A 26,475-nucleotide genomic window follows, 5' to 3' on the forward strand; every position below is an offset into this window, starting at 1 on the left:
CCCGTTAGACCATTATGTTGATAAGTAAGTTACCGTTATACCGTTATGACCTACATGGCCATTTTGCATGGACTAAAGACTTGTTCAGTGCTCACTAGTCTGGGAAAACATTTAAGATTGTGTCTTCTTATTGTGGTAATAATCCCTTAGGGTCTTCAGTCCCTGGAAAGGGTTGGCCTCAGCCCTTACCTTAGAGTGAAAGATAGTGAAGTTTGGTTCAGTGTTTCCTTTTTATTTAGTCTGGCAGCATCCCATCTTAACATTTCTTTTTCTTAAACAGGTTTTCTTTATTTGCCTGGAGCTAATAATATGCTCATGTCTTTTTTCTCCTGACTAACCTGGAAGCCTTATATGCTTTCATAAAATGCCACAGTTAATGCATTGCTTTTGTTTCTTTAAAACATCCCTTTCAGTGCGTTCCTCCTGCCTCCTCCTTCTGCTGCTGCTTGTCCTCTAGGCTGAGTTCTTGTCCTGGGACTTGCCTTTCCTGGAATATTTCATAAATCTGTTCTCTTCTGAGTACAAGGTTTTCCTCTCTGTGTGTTTTGTTTTTGTTTGAGACGAGCTTCTCAGTGTGAAGCCAGGCGTGCCTGAAATTCAGAATCCTCCAGCCTTTCCTGAGCGCGAAGATTACCAGTGTGCCCTACCATACTTGATTCCCCTTTCTTAATTCTGTTTGATGATGGAACACGTCTTCTCAAGGGTTCCTGATAATTGATAAATACTTGGAGATTTGATAAGTCTCATGTTTATTTCTCTATAAAACACTGAAGTTAGTTAAACTGCACATGCTGAACACAGTCTGTGGTCAGACTTTTGAAGGCACTGCTCCATTATCTACAGACTGTAATAGTCTTGAGAATCCTAGTGCCAGTTGGTTTCTTGGGTTTTTGTTTGTTTGTTTGTTTGTTTGTTTTTGTTTTAATCTTATTAGGTTAGTATGTTGTTTTATTTAATCCTGGCATTTTGAAATGTGTAGTAATGTATGTGTATATATATATATATGTGTATATATATATATACATATATATATATATATATTTAAATCAGGTTGAGCATTTTCTCTTTTTAGCCTTTGACTTCTTAGTTCTTTATTACTAAGACTGTGGTTCTTTAGCCATTGAATGCTCAACTTTGTTTGTCTTTTTCTAGTTCTGTCTCCATTTTGATCCCATTCTGAGAGTTTACTTTAATTTTTCTTTTTAAACCTTATATTTCAGCTATTTTTAATTTTTATGAGTCTGAATGTACTTTGACTTATTTATTGGATGCAGTACACAGCTGTTCTCATGTAGTCATTTTAATGCCTTTGAGCCTACCTATGTTGCCTGCGTTGTCTGTATTTTTTTTTTTGAGTGTTCTTGCCTATTATTTTTATTGTTAGATCTTCTTGAGTATGTAGCTTTGCAAGTGAGTTAAGAGCAAGTCCTTACAAGTCCAACAAACAGAAGTGTGTGGAGGGAACAGGCACTTTAGTTTGAGGATTCATAGCCCTATGTTGAGCTGTTTAATTTCAAGAAATCTGATGAATTAAAAAGTGGTAAAGACTAGTCAGCTATCTTTTATATGTTGAAAAATTGTTTTGTTTTTCAGCAAACAGTGTCTAGACATTTACCCTACTCTTTTGTAAAGTTGCTGAACTTAAGCTTACTAATAAGATAGCATTGCGATTTTGTTTTATATAATAAACATTTGCATAGCTTATCACTTTTCCTTTGCTGCTTTTATGAGATTTTTTAAAAAACTCATTTCAGGTTGTATTGAGAAGAATATGTGAGGTAGAGAATATAGTTTTTCCTGTATTGTCTAATAAGTAATATTAGATAGTGTGCGGTTTCCCCACACTGCTTAAGTAGTTTTTGAGTATGTGACTCTTGACCTCAGTAAGGAAGATCCACAATATTTGTGAATCCTTGTTACACTTCATCTAAGATCATCCTTCTCAAAGTCTTATGCAAATCTGGGCTAACTTAGAGTTTTAGTAAATACATGATCTTTTATTAGGCTTTCGATTGTGGGAGCCAGCCTTTCTAACAAAGTTCCAGGATCTGAAGATGCTATTATATATACCACATTTGAATGGAAAGATGGGTCCCTTTAACACAGCAACTTCCCAGTGCCTCCACTAGAGATTTTAATTGGTCTGTGATAGGAACCAGGTATAAATAGAGATTTCTTATGTGATTCTAATGTGCACTTTAAACAGGACTGTTAATAGTGGCATATGTTTGTAATCTCAGTAGTAAGGAAGTCAAGAGGCTTACTAGTTAAATGGCAGCTTCCTCCATTATATATAGTGAATCTTGTTTCATGAAAAAAATTAAAGTCACTGGGTTTAAGGGATCTAGATTTCAGTAATTTTTATTTTGACAACTACTACTCTTAAGGAACTAGAGAATTCATTGGTATGCAGTAGGTGGGTGACATAGTCTTAGTAATATTGATCTCTGAGGATCATAAATTCATTAAGAAGAGGATTCTTAGACATTCTGCATCTTTCCCCCTTTCTTTCTAGAACACTAGAGAGATCAAAAAATCATTTTAAGCTACAGGACAGGGGGAGAGGAAAGGACTACTTTCCTTTTCAAAGTGTTGACTCGGCAGTTCCTGAAGCTCTCTGTATTTTTGTATGTATGTAAGTGTTGCTATGTATTTTTGTACAGGTGGAATGAGGTACCATCTGCTGTCTCCTGAGGATCGAGAAGAACTTGCAGGTGGCACACGGCCTAGAAGAAAGAAACATGATTACCGCATAGCTCTGTTTGGAGGCTCCCAACCACAGTCCTGTAGATATTTTAACCCAAAGGTAAGTAAGTTGGTACCAGTTTTCATTCTGAAGGGACTGAGCACACACAGACACAGACATCTCCCACATAGTAAGTAGTAATTGGCTGCCTAGTTATTGTTGTTTTATAGGGTAAGGAAATTGAGGGCTGCATTTCAAGTTTCCCTATAACTGCTCTGGGGTACTTTAAAAGGAACCACTGCAGAGAAAAAGAAAGCTCAATCTTTGTTGGCAAGTCTATACACTCATGCGGATGCCCTTGCTTTCGTGAGATGATCATCTTCAGGGGAAATCGGCTTCTTAGGCTAGGCATGTTTTCTTTCTTGAGTGATTATAACACACATTGTCATTCTAGAAAATTTCAAAAAAATGTAGTCACAAAGAAATAAAGATAGGTATCTTAATCCCACAATTTAGAAACAATGAACACTTTTAGTCTGCTTTCCAGTACATTTAATGCCAATTGGAGGAGCAGAGTGTAAGTTACAGGTCTAGGGACACAATTTTTAAACTATGTAGATGTTTAGTTATAGCCTTGAGAGGGCCCACTCATATTCTTCTTGTGTCTTTGTCCTGTATAGGGGTATGGCATGGGGAAATGCCATATTTTTCTGATACTGCATGCATTGCTGGGGTGAGAATGTACCAAAGTCCTAAAAGATAACATTCAAGACTTGTAAGGTGGTATTCATAACTCATGCTGAATCCACGCATAACAAGTTATCTCTATTTTTAATCCCTTTTTAAAAATTGATGATTAGTACTTGAGACCAAAGCATCCTATTGACATTAGGATATTTTTTTAAGACATCCATGAAGTAATGTAGTGTTGATATGCCAAGACAGAAATGGACAGTTCAAGTCCATACTAAGTACCAATTACGTGAAGGCAAGAATTGTCTCTTCATGAGTGAATGTATCCCACCCAGTATTATTGGGTACCCAACTGGTTCTCTCAAATTATAGTAACAAATCAGGATTTAGAGTTGGCTTAGGGAACTGTAACATATGACTCCAGGCTTAGGAAGTCTGTCAGTAGCCCTCACACTCATTAGGCGTGACTCAGGTTGACTGCAGTGGGAAGACATAGATGCAGGTTTGTACACAAGAGATGAATACTCTGATAACAATTCATGTGGTGCACACATTTGTATGTCCTTTGAGCACCACCTCTCTTTGTCAACAGTTTTGCATTCTTTGTCCTTTTTAAGTTTCTCTTCATCATAGTAAACCATTAACAATGCCTCAAAATTGATTTAAAACAAAACAAAAAAACCAAAAAAGACAGAAAGCAAAACAAACAAACAAACAAAAAACCCTGATCTTTGACACCCCGCCCCCAAATACCTAAAATGGGCAGATGGCTCAATCACTACCGTGTTGTTGTGAACACTTAACACTCCAATCCTCCATAAAAACGCTGGGCATGATAGTACAAGTTTATAATCTCGGTATTGTGGAGATTGAGACAGGAGAATCCCCGAGATCGGTGGTCAGCCTGACTGATCACTGAGAAACCCTGTCTCAAAGGAGCTGTTCCTAAAAATGACAGCCAAGGTTGTCCTCAACCTTCCTCAGTTATGGACACACTGATAACGTGAACTTACCTACGCAAGTGTATTGTAATACACACATGTGTACATATACATATACACTCTCTTTTTTTGGTTTTTGTTTCAGTTTTAGAGTCAGGGTTTCTGCATGTGACTTTGGCTGTCCTGGAACTCACTCTCTAGACCAGGCTGGCCTTGAACTCACAGAGATCCTCCTGCCTCTGCCTCCAGTGGGTTGGGATCAAAGGTGTGAGCCATTACTGCCCAGTCATACTCTTTTTAAAAGACAATGAACACTAAAGCTATTTAAAATCCTGCCAAATAAGAATACTTGAACAATTTCTAGAAGGGCTATATACTGCCTTAGCAGCTCAATCTTGGCAAAGTCTCTCAAGTTTACTGGCTGATAGGGAATATGGCCGTGTAGGCAATGGTCCTAGTTGATGGGAAAAACAGTACAGTAGACAAAGGGCTGCTGTTTGTGCTTAGCCTGTGTGGGTATCTTGTATATTTGAAACCTCCATAAATCCAGCCTTGTGTTGTTTGGTGCCATCTTAGTTTTGTGGTTAGATCATATAGCCATGGATATGGGCTAATGATATGGTTGGCTACCTAGTGTCAAACATTTACTCTCTGTTTGAACAAACTGTAGAACCAGAAGACTGATACTTACTTAAAAATAGTTGGCTTTAATGTGCTCCAGAATTCTGGCTGTGTACTGTGGTCATATTGGGACATTCCAGAAACCATGTGAAGGAAGCCATACTGGCATATGGCTGGGCCATACTGCCATAACCTGTTCCACTTATTAGAGGGTTCTTGTGCTCTGGAGTTTAAAAGAGACATCTAGATATATACCTTTAAGTAGGTATCGGTCTTCTGGTTCTACAGTTTGTTCAAACAGAGAGTAAATGTTTGACACCAGGTAACCAACCATATCATTAGCCCATATCCATGGCTATATGATCCTATATATCTAATATGTAGGAGGAGCTGGGGCATTAATCTGTCCTGCATACACCAGCCTACTATAGACCAGGGGCTTAGCAGACTTCTATAAAAAGATCAGAGGAAATTAGTTTCATCCTTGCCGATTGTTCTCTTCACCACCACAGCTACTCAGTTGTGTTGCTGTAGAAGGTAAATAGCCATAAACAGTGTATAAGCAAATGGGCATAGTTTCCTTCTCTGCGGCTGGACAGTTACACAGTGTAGGGTAGAATGGAGTGCTCAGTTTCCCATCTGGGCGTCTGCATGGCCATGACTCAGAAGGGAATCAGTAAAGCAAGGAGGTTTGCTCTTAAAATTGTGTAGTCTGTGGCAAGAAAGGCTGACTAGGACCAAGGAAGGCAGGATGTCATGCTTATACATGCATGATGCTTCAGTTGTGTGCACACTCGTGGTTGCTGTGTGAGAACTTACATGTGCTGTCCACACCCTTTCTAGTTTGCCTGTTTTCTCAGCACCTAAGCACATACCTTTGCAATGAAATACTCATTAAAAATACTGAAATACTTTTCTGGGCCCATAGTTACCTGCCTACGTATGACGTTAGTGCCTTTATCCATTTTATTGACTACATGAAAGCTACATGTTCCTCTAACTTTGAGAGAACTAAAAATAATCCTCCTTCCCCTACATGGCCTAAGTTAGAACTGGGTCCTTCACCAACGTTCATACTTATGAGCTTACAAGCCCAAAACATTTATCAAGAGTGGACATCAGATAACTTTCTCAGTATATTACTTGGGGTGGCAGATTATAGGAATGAGATCGACTTCCCAGAGATGCTGAACCATGTGCTTATTTAAAAAAAAAAACAAAAGTCATCTCTCCCTCTTTCCATTTATATACACAAGCATAGCCAAGGACATTGAAACAGGCCTTTTTTAAATAGGCTGAATTTAAGGCACAAGATGGTAGCTGACATGAGTAGTTTTGTACTCATAGTAGAAATGCTTATAAAGGACACTTAAATTACCTTCTGAGCAATGGGAACCATTACATTACTATTTGTAGCTCACAGTTATTAACATAGTGTCTGACGTGTGCAGTAGCAATGGACTTTGAAATGAACTCTCCTGAAATACGTTCCCGAGGATGAGGTCCAGGCACAGTGGTGTAATGTGCCTGTAATGTGCCTGTAATGTGCCCCATTGCTCAGGGGGCTGGGGGGAGAATCACCTGAGAGCAAGAGTGTGAGTGTGACTCTACAACTTAGCAAGGTCTTCATCAAAACCTAAAAAAAAAGGAAGTTTCTTGAGAAACAATATAACTTATACTTATAGGTCTGTAGGATTAAATTCAGGTCATCAATTTAGACATCTTTATCTTTGAATTATCTTGCTACCTTTAAAGTTCTTTTCATTCTTAAATTTGTAATGTAGGAAGGTCCCACAAAACATCTTAATATTTATTTGTAATTAGGAGTATGAGCATTTATTTGTCTGTGTGGGAGTAAAGGTTCACGTGAGTCTCGTTGCCCATGGTGGTCAAAGAGGGTGTCAGATACTGTATTAGGGTTGCCACACTCCTGCTACCAAAAGCTGTATTGCTTAGGGTTCTCCAAAGCACTGGTTCTCAGCCTTCCCAATGCTGCAGCCCTTTATGTTTCTACACAGTTTCTCATGTTGTGCTGACCCCAACCATGAATGTATTTCACTGCTACTTTATTACTGTGATTTTGCCGTTATGAATTATAATGTTAAGTATCTGTGTTTTCTGATGGTCTTAGCTGACCCCTGTGAAAGGGCCATTCGATAGACACCCCCTAAAAGGGATATTGGCCCACAGATTGGGAACTGCTGCTCTAGAGGAACAGAATTGATAGAGTGGGAGCGCGCGCGTGTGTGTGTGTGTGTGTGTGTGTAAAGGGGATATATTAGAATGGCTTACAAGCTGTACTCCAGCTATCCCAATAGTGGCTGTTTAACAATGGAAGGTCCAAGAATCGAGGAATTGTTCAATCCATGAGGCTGGATATTTCAGCTGGTCTCCAGTATAGACTAGAATCCTGAAGAAGTAGGCTCTACAGCCAGAGAAGGAATGAACAGGCCTGAAAGAGCAAGCAGGCAAAGAGACCAAGTGCCCTTGTTCTATGTTCTTTTTATAGGCTACCCACAGAAGGTGTGTCCCAGATAAAAAGGTAGATCTTCCAACCTCATAGGATCTGGATTAAAAGTGGGTTTTCCCACTTTACGTTTTTTAATTAAGAAAAAAATTCCTCACAGGTGTATCCAGCCACTTGAGTTTATAATTGCAAATGTAGTCAAATTGATAATCAAGAGTAGCCATCACAGATACCCTGGAACTGAAGTTACAAGCAGCTAGGAGCCACCTGACCTTGGTGCTGACAAGCTAACTGGAGAAGTATGTGCTCTTAACCACTAAGCCAATTCCCCAGCCCCGACCCCCTGAGTGGCTATTTTTAATTTGAAGACTAGCAGGTGCTGGAGAGCATCTAAAAGAACAAGTGACCAATCTTTTCAGCCTGACTTTAGTTGAAGCTCATAGAAGCATAGTTACTGATACCTTACAGTTTCAGAACGTTTCCCACATAGCTTTCAGTAACTTATGTGAAGAGTGATGGGACCTTGACTGAGTTTGTATTTCTCTGCTCTGTGGTGGATTTGTGCAATAGATGAGAATCTTGTAAGTTACCTTGGGTTTTTTTGTTGCTTTTGTTGTTGTTTTTAAATGTGTATCATTTAGAGTTTAAAGTCCCTTCAAACGCTTTCCTAGGAGTTCAAAACAGAATAGAAATTCTTAGGGTATATTCTAATCTAATAAAGTCTGACATAACAGATGCTTACAAGATATAAATACCAACTTGATATTCTTATAGGGACTGCAACAGTAACATTCACACAGAGTGCCTTACTCAGTGAGTCTGGGAATCGCTGGATCTGTTGCCTGATCTTGATTGCTTTTTAGCTATCTTGGAAAGCTATAGGAACACAGTGTCAGTATGGTTGACTGTTGGAGTTCCCAAAAGACACTCACTCACAAAGACCTCAGAGCCTGAGATCGCTGCAAACTGCAAGAGGTTTATTGATCCAACGCATTGCCCCCCCCCCCCCAGCATGCAGGCAAGAGGAGAGGACCCCCCCCCCAAAAGAACAGAGAACACACTTTTTATACCTTGTAAGGGGCAGATTTAGGCAATAGGGCTAGCTGGCTTATTCTAATTGGTGTAGCAAGTAACCCTTTCAGGCATTGGTTGGTTTGCAAGGGGTGACTATCTCTGGTCTCTCACTCCACCTGCCCTTATGGTTTTTCTCAGCATCGTGTAGTCGGCCAGCTTTCTTATCTGGCTCTGCACCTGGCCTGCTAGTATAGTTTGGAAAGTCCCTTCAGAGGGGGACGGGACTGGGTGGTCTTGAATTTATTTTGGATTCTACAATACATTTAGGGACTTCCCCATGCATACACAAGCTAGGTGGATAGAAGCATTCTCGGATGCCACAAAACAGAGAAAATGGTAAACCAGACTTAGACAAGTATCGTGTTTTCTCATATGTGGATTCTTCTTTTTTTAATGACATGAAATTAGAAGACAAGGGCTGGTGAGATGGCTCAGTGGGTAAGAGCACCCGACTGCTCTTCTGAAGGTCCAGAGTTCAAATCCCAGCAACCACATGGTGGCTCACAACCATCCGTAACGAGATCTGACTCCCTTTTCTGGAGTGTGTGAAGACAGCTACAGTGAACTTACATATAATAATAAATAAAAATCTTTTAAAAAAAAAAAAGAAGAAATTAGAAGACAAAAGGACCCAAAGGAAATGGGAAAAGAAGACAAGAGTAATTGGGGACATAGACATAGTCAAGAACTTTGTAGGCACGTGAGAAAATGACACAATGAACCCCATTGTTTTCAACATTTAATATACGCTAAAAAGGGAAAACAAAACATCCTGCAAAGCCGTCACTACATAAGAAAGGGGTGAGGGTTGGCTAGAGGTCAGCTAGAGGTCAGCTAGCCAACCTGGGCCAGGAACAGAGCTGGTGAAGGGACAGAGGGACACACTAGGTGGTTAGGTCTAGTTTGTTTTGCAGCTGCCCGTTGAGTGAAAGCAGATGTAGCCAGTGTACACACTAGAATATGTTGCCATCTGCCAGTAAGGCTTTATTACAATAAAATTGAGAATTTAGAGTCAAAATGATACAGAATTTTATTCAGGACACCACCTTCAATCTCTTTTCACATAAAAAAAAAAAACCATAACATTATAGTAGTTTCAGTGTAAACAGAGACTTGCTTACCCTCCTCCTAGGCCTGCCAAAGTGGTGACGGTTACTCATCATACCTAAGTAACTTGTTAGCTTCTCTCATTCTTGTTCTTCCAGGGTCTTATTTGATATTGAGTTAGTCATTATTTTGAAATCATAGAACTTTGAGTGTAAGTTAAATTTCTATTCAACAATTATGTTCATGTCTGGTCTGCTAATTGGTGGGTAAGTTTGTTTTATACATGATTAAATAGGTTTTAAGCTGATTGTTCTTGTTATAATTGGAGTGGTAATAATAAGACAGAAGAAAAAGCACATATAAAACAAACAAACAAACAAAGGCATCTTTTGATGGGCAGGAGTGGCACACGCCTTTAATCCCAGCACTTAGGGAGGCAGAGGCAGGTGGATCTCTGAGTTCAAGGGCTGCCTAGTCTACAGAAAGAGTTCTAGGACAGTCAGGGCTATGCAAAGAAACCCTGTCTTGAAGAAGGAAAAAAAAAGGAAAATGAATGGATGGATGAAAGGAAGGAAGAAAAAAGGGAAAGGAAAGGAAAAGAAAAGGAAAGAAAAAGTAAAGGAAAGAGAGAAAGAATGAATATAAGAAGCAGATTTAAGGAATTGGTTGGTTTTAAGGAGCTGGTTGGTGCTTGTAATCATTGCAGAAAACAGCTACTTGAAGCACATAATATTGTCTAAAGAGTCTGCACTCACATGCACATACCCACATACAGACACAAACACATAAACATAATTAAAAACAATAAAAAAGTACTTTTAAGATAGCAATGGTTTTATTTATTTTAGAGTTATCTTCAAGCTTTAATGACAGAGAAGACAGAGTAGTAGTAGTCTATTCAGACGTACATACCCGTCTCAAAGCCATGGGGCATCCAGTCATGTTTTCTCCACCTCAGCTAGCCAACACTCTGGAGAAATCACTCAGTTTAAACTGGGTAGTAGATGTGCAGTCTAGGAAACAAAAATCCATTCTCTTTGTATTTTCTTTATCTGTACGTTGTCCTTTATGCTTTCTGTTTCTGAAAGCTTCTTGCCCTTCCTTTCAGGATTACAGTTGGACAGACATTCGCTGCCCCTTTGAAAAACGAAGAGATGCAGCATGTGTGTTTTGGGACAATGTAGTATACATTTTGGGAGGTTCTCAGCTTTTCCCCATAAAGCGAATGGATTGCTACAATGTTGTAAAGGATAGCTGGTATTCCAAACTGGGCCCTCCAACACCTCGAGACAGCCTTGCTGCCTGTGCAGCAGAAGGCAAAATTTATACATCTGGAGGTTCAGAAGTAGGTAAGACCCTGTTGATATTTTTGTTTAACAGAAGTATTTTAATCCAAGTTTCTTGACATTCATAGTTTTCAAAAATTGGGAAAATTTGTCCCAATACTTCAGTAATTTAGGTGTACGTCTGTTAACATTTTAGAGCCTGTTTCCTTATAAGTTTTCCTTTGTCCTTTAAGTTATTAATCAACAAGAGTACCAGCACTGGGGCTAGAGAGATGGCTCAGTAATTAAAACCTTGTACTGCTGCTCCAGAGGACATGAGATGGTCTTACAGCCACCTGTAACTCTAGCTCTGAGAGACATTCAGTACCTCTGGCCCCTGGACACCTGAATGGATATTCATATACTCATACACAGAATTTAAAATAACAGAAAATTATAATGCCATTTTTCTAGATGAATTGCTTTTTTACTATGGTGAACTGATCGTTGACAGTGTGTGAATTTTACTTGTTTTGAGTAGGTGATGTTATTTCCTTTGAAAGTTTTAGAATTTTATTTATTCACTGACCCATTTAGAACATGTTATTTGGAAGATGTTTTAGCTAGGGTTTCCATTGCTGTGAAGAGACACCATAACCAAGGCAATTCTTACAAAGGAAAACATTTAATTGGGGCTGGCTTACAGGTTCAAAGGCTGTCCATTGTCATCATGGTGGGAAGCATGGCAGCCTGCAGGCAGATATGGTGCTGGAGAAGGAGCTGAGAGTTCTACATCCTTTTTTTAAAAAATATACTTCCTAATTTTTTTTTTTTTTTGCAGTTTGATTTGAGAACTTTATTTTTTTAATTAAATTAATTTATTTTTAATTGAACTAATTTTTTTATTATATTCAACACAAAATATATTTTTATACCAATCATAAAAATGGTGGAAATGTTATTAAGTGAACATAAATAGATAAAGTCTGTTTGTTTGTTTGTTTGTTTTCAGTAAAGCTTTAAAATCTTGGCTCTTACTGTGGTACAAACCCAGAATAAGAACAGTTTTTTGTTTGTTTGTTTGTTTGTTTTTGTTTTTCGAGACAGGGTTTCTCTGCATAGCCCTGGCTGTCCTGACTTTGTAGACGAGGCTGGCCTCGGAACTCAGAAATCCACCTGCTCTGCCTCCCGAGTGCTGGAATTAAAGGCGTGAGCCACCATGCCCGGCTATAAGAACAATTTTTAGACATTGGAGTTCATTGTAATAAGGCTGTACTTCAATGTCCCTCACATCACCCAAGGATTTTACCTCCATAGTAGCTAAGCTAAGAGTTGACAGTTCTGCTGCGCCAAGGAATGAGTTGTAGGCATGGTTATTTGGATACAGATTTCCTGCTGTGGTCAAAGCTGTTTGGCTTGAGTGATTGTCATCATTCTCAACCTGCAGGAAACAGGTTACATTCATTTAAGAAATGGTGTGTGTATTAGGATGGTCATTCATCAACTGTTTCAATGAACAATGGCTCTGCTTGGAGGGTGGTACATTAGGTAAGGGTAAGATTCTGGTTCATTGGCTGTGATGATTTTGAAAAGCATTCATCTCAGAAAAAGAGTAACTTATAAGGTCCTCTTCTTCAAGATTGATATAATAATTATAAATATCAAGCAAGACATTCAGTCTCACTCTTTGTTGTTCTCTGTCAAGCCACCTCCCAAATTAATTGTCTACATTTCTTTTGGCTACATAAATAATTTTGAAATATATAGTTTTCTTCTATAATTTTGTTGAAGATATTTACTGGCCCTTTGAGTTGGGAATCTTTACTCTTCTTCTAGACCTATTATTCTTAGTTTTGGTCTTCTCATTGTGTCTTCATATTTCCTGGATATTTTGGGTTAGGAGCTTTTTGCTTTTTGCAATTTTCTTACACTGTTGTGTCAATGATTTCTATGGTATCTCCTGCACCTAAGTTTTCATCTCCTGCACCTAAGTTTTCTCTTCTATCTCCTGTATTCTGTTGGTGATGCTTACATCTGACTCTTGATCTCTTTCCTAGGTTTTCTAATTCCAGGGTTGACTCCCTTTGTGATTTCTTTATTATTTCTAGTTCCATTTTTAGATCCTGGATGGTTTTGTTCATTTCCTTTGCCTGTTTGATTGTGTTTTCCTGTAATTCTTTACGTGTTTCCTCTTCAAGGATTTCTACCTGTTTACCTGTATTCTCCTGTATTTCTTTAAGGGAGTCATTTATGTCCTTCTTAAAGTCCTCTGTCATCATCATCGTGAGATGTGATTTTAAATCAGAGTCTTGCTTTCCTGGTGTGATGGTATATCCAGGGCTTGCTATGGTGGGAGAACTGGGTTCTGATGCCAAGTAAACTTGGTTTCTGTTGCTTATGTTCTTATGCTTGCCTCCCACCATCTGGTTATCTCTAGGGCTACCTGCCCTGGCTATGTCTGACTGGAGATCCTGTGATCCTGGTTGTGTCAGAACTCCTCAGAGTCAAGCTGTCTCTATGGTCCTGTGATTCTGGGATCCTGTGATCCTCAGGTTCCGGGTATGTTAGGGTGCCTGGGAGTGGAGCTTCCTCTGTGTGTTGTGGGACTGGCTGCAGACTTTGCACCCAAGGTCTGCTCAGGGCACGAGCCCAGACTGTTAGGAACCCAGGCCACTGGTCTGGTGGAGTTCCTGTGTGCCTGGGTCCCACTGTTCCAGTTACTCCCAGTGTTCGGACAGATGTTGTGTCCTCCTCACCTCTGATCCTATGTCCCTGTGAGTGTTAGAGCACTTGGGAGTGGAGCTTCCCCTGCCTGTTGTGGGACTGGCTGTGGAGTTTGCGCCCAAGGTCTGCTCAGGACACCCTCCTAATTTTTTTAAAAAAGATTTATTTATTTATTTTCTATATGTGAGTACACTGTCATTCTCTTCAATTAGATCCCATTACAGATGGTTGTAAGCCACTATGTAGTTGCTAAGAATTGAACTCACAACCTCTGGAAGAGCAGCAGTCAGTGCTTTTAACCTCTGAGTCATCTCTCCAGCCCCAAGAGTTCTATATCTTGATCCACAGGCAGCAAGTAAGAGGCTGTGCTTGAGCATTTAAGACCTCAAAGCCTGCCTCCACAGTGACACAGCTTCTCTTACAAGGCCACACTGCCTAATAGTGCCACTCCCTATGACCAAGCATTCAAACACATGTATTTATGGGGGCCAAACCTATTCAAACCACCACTGGGGGAAGGAGAGAAGGAGGGGAAACTACATTCAGGATATAATATATAAAGAAGAATAATAATAAAGGAACAAGTGCTCTTTGTTCTTCTTTCTACTCTTTTTGATAAGATCTTCATAGACCAGTGTGTCTTAAACTCAGCATTTGCCTGTCTCAGCCTCCTGAGTGCTACAATCATGTATATGAGCCATGATATTCAAGGACAATTGGTCTCATTTGCTTTTAAAAAAGTAAACATAGGAGCTGGTTGGTTGGTTGGCTGGCTGGCTGGCTGACTGGCTGGTTGGTTAATTTGGAAATTGGATCTCATGTAGCCCAGGCTATCTTCCTACTTACATTGTAGCTATGGATGATCTTGAACTTCCAATGTCCCAAATGCTTTGACTACAAGCTTGTGCTACCATAATCATTGGTTTGCAGTGTTAAGTGTCAAGCCTAGGATTTTGTGCCTAATAGACAAGTACTCTACCAACTAAGATACATCCCTGGTCCCTGCTTTAAATTTTGTTTTCATGGATCAATGTAGGGTATGGGTATAAGTATAAATACCTGTCTAATAATTTTTTAGACTCAGTATTTTTTCTTTTCCTAAGTACAGCATAGGATTAATAGTTTAAAGATTAATAGACTAGCATAGAATAGTTTTTTTATGCTTTCCTCTTTTCAAGTAAGTTTTCAAGTAATTTCTTTACTTACATACTGAACTTTAAAAAAAACAACAACAACAACAACAACAAACTAGGGAGACCAAGTCAACCTAAGGCGGGATTTAAGTATTTTTCTTTGTGGCTTATATTAATTAGCCCATAGAACGTTTTGACACAGCATGCTTATCTGTTGTAAATTTATATATATATAATTTATTATTTGTTTTGTTTGAGGCAGTACCCTGAGACGGGCTCCCTCACCAAGTGGAGATGCCAGGAATCAAACCCAGGACCTTGTGCAGTAGAGGCGGGCGCTCTACTGTTGAGCTACAACTGCACCCTTCTGTTGTAAATTTTTTATTTTTTGTTTTTCTAAGTTTTTACCTCCTGCTACATATGAAATGAGGATAAGAAAAAACAGGATTTTTAAGTTACATTTATTTCTAAATGTAACTTAAAAAACAATCTCTTACTATTTTTAAAAGCATTCTTATCATATAATATATTTCAAATATACCTAAAGCCAATAGAAGCAACTGTTCTCTTGATAACTTCATTTCTTTAACACTGAGTTAGGTTTTTAACTTAAAACAGGATATTTGGATTTGGGGTTTTTTTGTTTTGTTTTGAGTTTGTTAGTATATTGTTTTGTTATTGTTGTTGTTTGTTTTTTCTTTAGATTTTTTTATTACTTTATTATGTGTATGAGTGTTTTGCCTGTATGTATGACAGAGTACCATATGCATGCCTAGTGCTTGCAGAGATCAGAAGATGGTATCAGATCCCTAGCACTAGAGCTATAGATGGTTATTAGCTGCCATGTGGGTGCTGGGAACTGAACCCAAATCTTCTGCAACAGGAGCCTGTGCTCTTAACTATTAAGCCATCTAGCCAGCCCCTTAAATGGTATGTTTTTAGTATCTGCTAAATACTATTTTCCACTAAATTTTCCAAGTTTAAATATTTATTTAAAAGTGTCAGCCAGGAGTGATGATGCACACACACCTTTAGTTGCAGCACTTGGGAAGCAGGAGCAGGTAGAGCTCTATGAGTCTGAAGCCAGCCTGGTCTACAGAGCAAGTTCCAGGCCAGTCAGCACTATATAGCGAAGCCCTTTCTCTTAACAAACAAACTGAAAGTTATCACTAGTCATGACTAATGCTTCTTTTACTTGTTATTCTCAATGATCTTCACTTCTCAGTTTAGAATTAGGTGAAAGTGTTACATCATTTTTGAAACATTTAATTGGGGCTGGCTTACAGTTTCAGGGGTTTAGCAGCAGACATGGTGCTGAGAGTTCTACATCTTGATCCTCAGGCAGCAGGAGGTGACTGTCACATTGGGTGTAGCATTGATCTCAAAGCTTTCCCCCATAGTGACACACTTCCTCCAGTAAGGCCACACCTCCTAATAGTGCCACTTCCTGTGCCCAGATCTTCCACACACGCACCTGTGGGGGCCATTCCTATTTACCCCTCCATGTTTACTCGTTTCCTAGTGTGTCACATTGGAGCCTGTAATGTCTAGTTGTAAATTAAGTATCTTGCATTGGAAATAAAGTCATTCAGCCCCTTTGTTTTACTAATTTTTTCAGATGGAAATTTTATGTGTATTTGTGGCTCCCAAATTTTAAAGCCTGTCTTTTCTGCCCAATTCTCTTTAGATGTAAAAATCATATCCTATGTCTTTATTTAAATGTAAAACAGTGAAGTAAATGCATATTAATTTAGAAATACTTCCCTGTGAGCTTGCCAGAATCTTAGAGACAGTTACAGAACTTGCAGCAGTATGACTAGGGTCTAACCTGTTTCCTCCTCATTCGCTGGTGTATTGAGAGCTCCATAGCCTGGTACTGATTTAATGAGAGTGATTCGGGTTCTGCCTTCTCACATCTCACACCTCACTGGGGAAAAGGATCTTTCAGGCAAAGGGTGTTGAATGAATAGAGGTAATGTTGTCTTATGCATCTATACTCTGTGGTCTGAATTCCTATGGTTATTGTCCAACGAGGTATAACCTGGGTCTGAAATAATGCTTCTAGAAGGAAACTGCAGTCACAGTGAGGAATAATTATATCTATCCTCTCTACACTGTAGCTGAGTGCCAGGTATGGAGTCTCTCAGAAACCTGTCCATGGTGATTTCAAATGAACTCAATGACCGAGGATCAAAGAAGCAAACAGGCAGAAAAGAGAAAGCCATCCATCCAAGCTGCCTTCAGCTTCACACTGGGCAGCAGCTGCCAGTGGAGTTGTTTCTGGGCCTGCCATTGCTAGTTGTTTATACGTGGATTTAAAATGTAGCAGAATGTGATGCTTCAGAGTTGTGAGGTCTTAGGTTTGAAGCATAGATAGTACATACTCCATTTTATCCCATAAAAAATGTGGAAGTCAGCTTCATACAGTAAGTTCTGATTTGTGAGTGAAAACTATGTAAAACTAGATAAAAATCTTTCTTTCTAACAGTATTTTAAATTAACATTTTTCCATATTGCCTTACAAGAGAACTAAGGTAGAAATTTTTCTTATAGAGTGTTCTAGACAATTTTCAAAATCCATAGAATATTATTAAATATTTAGGAAGACACATATATCATGTTTTTAATCATTTGCATTTACTTTCCTTCAAGAAGACAAGAAACAGTCTACTGTCAGGCTTCACTTCCTATTCAATAGTAGTAGCTAACATAAAGTCAACTTAAGTCTTCCTCTAAGTTAGAATCAAACCAAAGAAGAAATTTCTGAGCCAGGCGTGGTGGCACACACCTTTAGTCCTAGCACTTGGGAGGCAGAAGCAGGCTGATCTCTGAGTTCAAGCCAGCCTAGTGTACAGAGTGAGTTCCAGGACAGCCAGGGCTACACAGAGAAACTGTGTCTCAAAAACAAAAACAAAAAAACCCCAACAACAATAGCAAAAGAAAACCTGAGAAATTATTATAAAACTTAGTGCTAGTAACTGTGCATGGTGATATATATCTTTAATCCCAGCATTGAGGCAGATGCAGGCATATTTCTGTAAATTCAAGACTGAATTCAGCCCTATTTTGAGTGCTATGATACAAGAACTGAAAGTCAGCACCTACATATTAAGGTCCATAACAGCCAAGGTTACCTAGTAGGATCCCTGTCTCAAAGAAAAGAAAGAATTTGATAAAAGTTCCTCAGGACAAGAAGCACTGCTCTTTAATGAGATTATTTCTAAATGGTCACTGAGTTCCTATAGTTTACACAGTTGCAAAATATACTGAATGTGTGTTTGCTCTTAAAATGTATACTTAGTGTACAGACAGAAATACACCTTGATACTCAGTGTACAGTCAGAAATACACCTTGATACTTCGATGTTGTATTCAAGTAAGGACCAGGATGACTTTAGGACCCATCTGCACATTGTCTCATTAATAAACAGGATACTAGATATATAATAAATCTGCCCCAAAGATCTTTTTATAATGCCTTCCAAGATCCATACAAGATTACTAGCTTTTTTAAAAATACTATTGTGATAAATAGAAAAACTGTTGTCTACAAACCTCAATTCTTCCCTCTTTTCATTTAGCTGTACAGTGATTTCAGTTCAAACCACTCCAAACCAAGTATGAAGAGTGGTAGGAAGGGCCCTTTCTTTGCAGGGTGGGTGTTGAAACAGGGTCCCACTATATACCCCAGACTGGCCTCAGTCACAGTCTTCATGCCCAGCCTCTTACTTTGAGTCCTTTTCTTTTACAGGAAACTCGGCCCTGTATTTGTTTGAATGCTATGATACAAGGACCGAGAGTTGGCACACGAAGCCCAGCATGCTGACTCAGCGCTGCAGCCATGGGATGGTGGAGGCCAATGGCCTCATCTATGTTTGTGGTGGAAGCTTAGGAAACAATGTTTCTGGGAGAGTGCTTAGTTCCTGTGAAGTGTATGATCCTGCCACAGAAACGTATGTATCTATTTAAAATGATTCATTCAGTGCTTTTGCATTCCATAAGGTCACCGAGTAAAAATGCAGAAAGGTAGAAGGAACCCAACAGAGATGTAATTCTTGTTTTCAGAATAGCCATACACTTAACTAGCCTGAAATCTTAGGAAATAACTTGGCCTTGTCATACATGGGAGCCCCTCTCTTTCTGGTCCTGCTTGTGCAGTAAATAAGAATGAGATACATACAATTGGTCCATCAGACTCATAAAATATTGTTGTTTGAGAGGCCAAGAAATGTAGGAAAGAAGGGGAGAAAACTTAGGATACTTTTGTCGTTAAGTAGCAATATTACAAAGTGGTTCTTGTCATTACATTTCACTAGTTGTGTCTTGGGGATCATATCTCCCAATAAAACCTATGCTCAAAATAAGCACTAGCATTTTAATTGGGAAACTGTGATCTCCTCTTCATCCTCCTTGTCCTCTTCTTCACTATTGCTTTCAATTCTAAAAAACATTTATGAAATGTGTCTTAGGTTTTCTGTTGTTGTGCCATGACCATGGCAACTCTTACAAGGAAATATTTAATTGGGGCTGACTTACAGTTCAGAGGCATAGTCCATTGTCATCATGGCAGGAAGAATGGTGGCATGCAAACAGACATGGTGCTGGCGAGGTACCTGAGAGTCCTGCATAGAGATTGGCAAGCAGCAGGAAGAGCAAGTGACACTAGGCCACTTTTAAGCTGTCAGATTTCAGAATGTATGTACATGAAGGCATGAACTTTATATTATTGACATATTTAGAAAAGAAAGAATGTAAACAGAATTTTCCAAGCCTTGTATTTTTGTAATACATGGGGGCAGCTTACTATATAGAAGCAGTAAAGAAACCATACTTATTGTTCCCATTTTCAAGCTACAATATTGTTATTTTACTTGGGTAAGCACACACATAAATGTGTGTGTGTTTCTTGTAAAACAGGGCCATACTGACATCTATAGTAGTAGCTATTAAAAAACAAACCAAAACATGTATTTATTCCTTCTATGGGGTATATTATGTATTCTTGTCACTTGAGCGTCAGAGGTAGGAGGAGCATCCCAAGTCAAGGCCAGTGTCATCTACATGACAAGTTCTAGGTCTCTGGTTACACAGAGAGGCCCCTGTCTCAGAAGGCAGAAGAGGATGTGATTGACGCTTTACATTCTTCCTCTGCACTCCTGTTGCCATTTCAAGAATTATTGGAAACTATGGAAAATGGATTTCTTCAAAAGACATAAATTGTTTCCTCCTGTTTTTATTTCCCATTAAAGTCTCCAATTTACCTTATCTATAAAACTATTATCTAAAACCCCTTGAGGTTTATTTACATGTATGTACATACATGTATGACCATGTATGAAGCATGGCAGGAAGCCTTTCACTCCTTGTAAATGAGCGCACCAAAACCTTCTTTTCTTCCAGATGGACTGAGCTGTGTTCAATGATTGAGCCCAGGAAGAATCATGGGCTGGTGTTTGTGAAGGACAAGATATTTGCTGTCGGTGGTCAGAATGGTTTAGGTATATGCTGTTAACTTACTTGCAGTTTCTCTGGGTTTGCTGATAAGTTCTTAAATTACTGGAACATTTTTTAAAATTGAATCAACACAGCATTATGTCTAAGTGCTAACAAAACTTTATGAAATGTCAAGTGACTGTGACTACCTCAGACAAGTCTGTGCTTTCTCATGTGCCCATAGGGAGTACTGTCACATGTGCCTGAGAAATAGTGAGCAGTTGACATGTTTGACTACTAAGCCATCTTAGCTTTCAGCACTTTAGATACTGCTTGGACGCAGCCTTGCTTTTCAAGATTGACCTTCTCACGTTCCCACGTAATGCTAGTAATGATCTTAACTAATTAGTTAAATAGTGCGATAGAGGAACTGACTCGAGAATAGCCCTTCATTTTGTCAGGTTTTAAGTGTTAAGTAAAACAATAGCTTCTTTTCTGTTATTCTCATTCACTGGTATTTTTCATAAATTGCTAAAAGATAGAAAAACATTTGAAATAATTTATAATCAAAGCAAATCACTGATACTTTTTAATTTTCTTTTCCAGGATGGAACATTTGTAGGAAATGTGTAGGGTTTATTTTGTTGTTGTTGTTGTTGTTTGTTTTTTTTACTTTGTAGAAAAAATATTTCTGAAAATTTCTCAAGAATAAATATTTAGGTAGTGGGCGTGTGGGTAATGATCATAAAGCTCTTATATCCTTTCTATGTGGTTAACAATTTTATTTTGAAACTAAAATATAAAACTTTTAGAAACTATGAAGAGATCCAGCAATCACTAATAAAATAAAGTTCTCATATGTTGTTCTTTTGAAGGTGGTCTGGACAATGTGGAATATTACGATATCAAGTTAAATGAATGGAAGATGGTGTCACCGATGCCATGGAGGGGTGTCACGGTGAAGTGTGCAGCAGTTGGCTCTGTCATCTATGTCCTGGCAGGTTTTCAGGGTGTAGGCAGATTGGGGCATATCCTTGAGTATAATACTGAAACAGATAAGTGGATCGCCAACTCAAAAGTCCGGGCTTTCCCAGTCACAAGTTGTCTAATTTGTGTTGTTGATACTTGTGGAGCAAATGAAGAGACCCTTGAAACATGAATGGTGAATGGACTTCCACTCATCTGAAACTTAGAGATATGGCCACCAGTGGTTTATTCCAAGAGTTCGGTTATGAAGTTCTGATCTGGTATTTTGATAAAGTAAGATTCCAATAAGATAACAGTTTATATTATCTGGATCTCCTTACTTAATTCAAAGATCATATTTTATTTGGCCATCCAAGAACCTATCAGCCAGAAAACGTGAAAAGTTACAAGCACTTCTTGAAAACGTGAATTGCAAATATATAACTGATTGTGGCAGAGTGGGGCATGCTCATCAGAGAAAGAGCCCCAGCTTAGCTCTAGATTCTATTTTCCTAATTGTGTAAGTGCTGTGTAGTTAGGGCTTTTTGTTTCTGTTTGGTCAAGAACTAAGTAATCGTATGAATTATAGTCGGAGATGGTAAACTCTGATAGAGTAACTGTAATAGTGTTATGTATTTTGCTTGTCTTCATTATTTCATTTAGTGCCAAATTATTCCATTTTAAAGTAAGCAAAAATGGCTTAAACATACACACTTTCTCACAAAACTTCTCAGATTTTTGGGACTTAACTGTACCCAGTTACTCATGAAATAATATATTCAGTCCAATTAAATGAAATATTATACATTTTTGTATAAAATATTAAGCTTAGCACCCATCATTAATTCATATGGTTTTACTCAGCAGTGTAAAAAGCACTCTATGTCCTCATTCTCTATGCGAGAGCCAATCAGTAGGAACGATTGACCAACAGAAGAAAAGCTGTTGGAAGAAATTTCTAGATTACTAGAAAAGCACTGATAATTGTAGCCCAGTAGCATATGGATTTTAAAAAATACAGTTTTCTTTTCTCCTAGCAGAACATGTTAGAGGTAACTGAGTTTTCTCTAAAAGTTTTGTAATAATTGGCATTAAGTATATCATTATTCATTGCTTTTATGTGGACAACAAATTACCAAACGGCCTATTAATTTTTCTCAGTAATGTTTTGCCCTTTGACTATGTATGAAATGTGCCATGTTAAACTGTCAATCAATGTTTTTATCTGATATTAAATATTTTTAACTTAAATAGATTTGCTTTGTTTATTCATTCTACGTGTGTTCATTAATATTTCTTAAATTTGTGAAAGTTTCCATTTAAAATTTTTCTCTGAATGGAAGTTAGAACAGACTCTAAAATGTTTAAATTAAAAGTGAAGTTGAAAAGTGACAGGATTTATCTGTCAAGTTCTTATGTATAGACAGCTTTATTGAGATGTAATTCATAAGCATACAGTTCACCCATTTAAACTGTACTAATGTAGTGGCTTTTAGTATGTCTATATGCGGGGCTGGTGAGATGGCTCAGTAGTTATGAGCACTGACTGCTCTTCCAAAGGTCCTGAGTTCAATTCCCAGCAACCACATGGTGGCTCATAACCATCCGTAACAAGACCTGACGCCCTCTTCTGGAGTGTCTGAAGACAACTACAGTGTACTTACATATAATAAATAAATCTTTTTTAAAAAGTATGTTTATATGCACTGTGTACAGTCATCATTGTATTTTTCAAGTGTTTTCATAACTCCTCCGAAAGAAGCCCTGTACTTACTGTAGTCACTCCTATTCCCATGTGCTAGCTTGCTACACTGCTACAAACTACTGCTTGCTTAATGGATTAAACCAACCAATATATTTTCACTGTTTAGGAGGCCAGATGTCTCAAATCTGGCTTTTGGAGGATTGGGCAAAACCGCCACACACCCCATTCCCACCCCTGCTGCTGGTTGCCAGTAGTCCTTGACATTTACTTCTTAGTTTATACCTAGAGCTGCACTGCAGTCTTACACCTTCATCTTCTCATGGTCATTTCTTTCTCTTGTGTAACTATTTTCACTTAGTTCTTTTGTAAATAGCATTTATTTGAACCATTCTTTTTTTTAACTTACATATGAATGAATATATACCATCTGTATGCCTGGTGCCCACAGAAGTCAGAAAATGGGGTCAGATCTCCCGAATCTGGTTGTGAACCACCACGTGGGTTCTAGAAACTGAACCCAGGTACTTAGAAGAACAGCTAGTGCCCTTAACCTTGGAGCCATCCCCCGCTGGCCTGGAGTTAAGATACCCACCCTCTGCTTTCTAAATGCTGTGACTAAAAGTATGCACCACCACATCAGAAGGATTCTAGTACTTTGTCTTAAACCACTTACATCTGCAAAGATCCTGTTTTCAAGTAGAAATGCATTCTGGAGTTCTGGATAGATAGGAATTTTGTGAGGAACACTATTTAACCCAGTACACTCTTACAAACTCCAGCCTTAGACAACCTCCACCTCTAGACTGTAAAATGATCTTTTATTCACTTGATGTAATTGTCATCTCAGGCTCACTGCCTCTGTCTGCTAACCTAGGTGAGGTCCTGGAAGCTTCCAGCCTCCATACAATCTTATCTAGGCCTAGAATGTTTTCATCTTTTGAGACTTACTGCTGAACAAGCTCACCCTTTCTAGCTCTTTCTATACTCTGGCTGGTTCAACTTAGCTGTTCTGGCTCAAACTGATTCAATCTGGCTTCTCAGTCTCTGACTGTTGTAAATATTTTTATGTAAGATGTTGAAATTTGCACTATTTTAAAATGTGGCTATTTGAGCTGGGCAGTGGTGGCACACGCCTTTAATCCCAGCACTTGGGAGGCAGAGGCAGGCGGATTTCTGAGTTCGAGGCCAGCCTGGTCTACAGAGTGAGTTCCAGGACAGCTTAGGGCTACACAGAGAAACCCTGTCTCGAAAAAACGAAAAAAAAAAATGTGGCTATTTGAAGCTGGAGAGGTGGCACTGTATCTTGCAGAAGGACCTGGGTGTGGTCCTTTGCATCCACTCGGAGGCTCACGATCATCTACAACTCTAGTTTAGGGGGATTCAGTGCCCTCTTTCTAGCTACCTCAAGTACCAGGCACACAATGAAGCACATGCATACATGCAGGAAAACATGAGAAAAATTGTTAACATAGCTAAATTTTCTGATGACAAAATACTCATTTATTACACTGTAATCACACTGATAGAGCAGTTACCCCTGTAGAATAGGCAGCACTGTTAAAATATTTTGACTATATTAGCTGTTCTTTTTAGGCTGCTGATTAACTAGAACACATAACATTTTATAAAGCTTTCTATAAAGTTCCTTTACTCCTAATAACCTGTATCATGTTCCTAATAAGAACACGTCTTCCCCCAAACCAGAACTATCATTCACAATTCTAAAGGATAATGGGTAAAAGTAAACTATTCAAAGTATATTACTTCATATACAAATTGCTTTGTATTCAAATTTCTTTGTATATAAAGTACATTTCATTACTTTTTCAAAAAGTTCCTTTCCTATAATGTACTCTGCTTTCATTTCAGTAGATACTGGGTTTGTCAGTGTTCTGTCCTTTGAAGTGCTTTATTTTGATGATACATGGGTTTTACTTTTGAGAATCACAATTTGAGTATGAATGTTTAGTAGACAAAACTTGTTCCATATTATAACAGTAACTGTGGCTCTGTGGTCTAGTTTTTAAAACTTGTCATTATAGTGTCATGAAAATGTTTGAGTCATGAGGCATTTTAATACACCAATATCAAAATGTGCCATTTAATAAAGTTATTCAACTAAATCTATATTCTTTTTTGACTGTTTGCATTAGGTAAAATCCAATTTACTCCATCCAATATGGCACCAAACCAGTTCTCATTAAACTTCAGTAAACTGGTATTATGAAAGAGCATTTTGTGGGTTGCAGCATTAAATCCTGATTGATCCTTTTGAACCCCTTAATTTTTCCTCCAAAGATTTTTAAGGTTTCACTCTGATATTACCAGTTTTACTCCTTTTAAACATAACTCAATTTGTTGTGGGCGGGTGTGAAGATTCAAAATAGTGGCAGTTCTCACTTTGGTAAGCTGAGGCAGGAGGATGACTGAGACCATGCTAGATTACACCTACATATAGAGCTATCTAGATTGTGTTTCCTATTACTATGACAAACCCTGGTAAAAGCAACCTCAGAAGCATGTGTTGATTCTGGCTCACAGATTAAGGTACAGTCTAGCACAGCTTGGACGGGATTTCAACAGGAGCATGAGACAGCTGGGCACATTGTATTTGCAGTCTAGCAACAGCAATGGATGTTCAACTTGAATTTGCCTTTTTATTCAGTGTGTGCCCACTCCTTTGAGAATGCAGTCCTCATTAAGGGTACATCTTTCCAGTTCAACCTTTGTGAAAGCATCTTCACAGACATGCTCAAAGGTGTGTATCTATGGGGATCTAAGTCTGACCCTCCAAGTCCAGAGATTTGTGTCTATGGTGATTCTAAAAGTAATCAAGTTGACAGTATTTACCATCACAAGTGTTAGGATTACTAGTTAGAGTTTTGCTTTTGATCTCTCCATCCTCTAGCATAACCAAAATATAAAATGAGACTCAAGGTATACTTTGAGTCTGAGGAGTCTCTAAGCTGCCTTCAACTCTTAGTTTATCCCCATTCTCCAATTTTAATTTCCAAGAGCAATTTCATTTCATTGTTATATAATGTACTTGTTTTATACTGATACAGGGTCCTGCATGAGAACTGTAAAGATAATAAATGAAACGTAGTGGGTGTACGGTTTTGATCTTAGCACTAAGGTAGGTGGATTTCTGTGGGTTCGAGGCCAGCTAGTAAGACCGTATCTCAACAAAACAAACAAAACAAACAAAAAACAGTAAATTGGATACTTTCAGAAAACCTTTATCTGAAACTGCTCCTGAGGAAAATCGGGCTGCTTCTGTGTCGGTTTTACTCTTTGTCATTTTTCCTGATGAAATTTCAAAAGGCAACATTTACGTGAAATTTTAAGACATTACCGACTAAGAAACTAATAGATGCTTTTCGCCTGCATTGAGTCCTGTTTCCTGGTTACAGCTGGCTTTCTGTAAATAATCTCTCTTGATAAACAGATTTTTTTTCGTTGTTAAGCCCATTTTTACCTCCCCCCCCCCCAAGTAAATGTAAAGAACGAATGAGTCTCGCAGACTGTATACAGCCAACTAGAGGGTTGCTGGTTGTCTGCTATATCTGGTATTCTCTAGATTCGGGTCCGGGTTCAGGTCCGGGTCCGGGTCCGGGTCAGGGATCCAACGACCGCGTCCCATTTCAGCATACCCGAGCGCTGACAGCTCTGCTCTTCTTAAATCCCATTGGCTAAAGCCCACGCGGCTCACGGCACACT

At 38.7% G+C, this 26,475-nt stretch overlaps 1 protein-coding gene across 4 annotated transcripts in view; it reads left to right on the forward strand.

Moving 5' to 3' along the window:
- Positions 1 to 24,882, forward strand: part of Klhl7 (kelch-like 7) — a 62,805-nt gene extending 37,923 nt beyond the window's left edge. The window contains exons 7-11 of one of the 4 annotated variants that reach the window (NM_026448.3): positions 2,664 to 2,806; positions 10,638 to 10,878; positions 18,403 to 18,604; positions 20,052 to 20,149; positions 20,960 to 22,744. In NM_026448.3, coding sequence (NP_080724.2) covers positions 2,664 to 2,806; positions 10,638 to 10,878; positions 18,403 to 18,604; positions 20,052 to 20,149; positions 20,960 to 21,243 — 968 coding nt within the window. In that variant the 3' untranslated portion in view covers positions 21,244 to 22,744. Of the gene's footprint in view, positions 1 to 2,663; positions 2,807 to 10,637; positions 10,879 to 18,402; positions 18,605 to 20,051; positions 20,150 to 20,959 lie in introns of all 4 variants that reach the window. The other 3 variants (XM_006535753.4, XR_880834.3, NM_001161800.1) reach the window with 3 other exon arrangements.
- The last annotated feature ends 1,593 nt before the right edge of the window (positions 24,883 to 26,475 follow it).

The sequence above is a fragment of the Mus musculus genome, chromosome 5 (genome assembly GCF_000001635.26).
Source record: "Mus musculus strain C57BL/6J chromosome 5, GRCm38.p6 C57BL/6J".
NCBI lineage: Eukaryota > Metazoa > Chordata > Mammalia > Rodentia > Muridae > Mus > Mus musculus.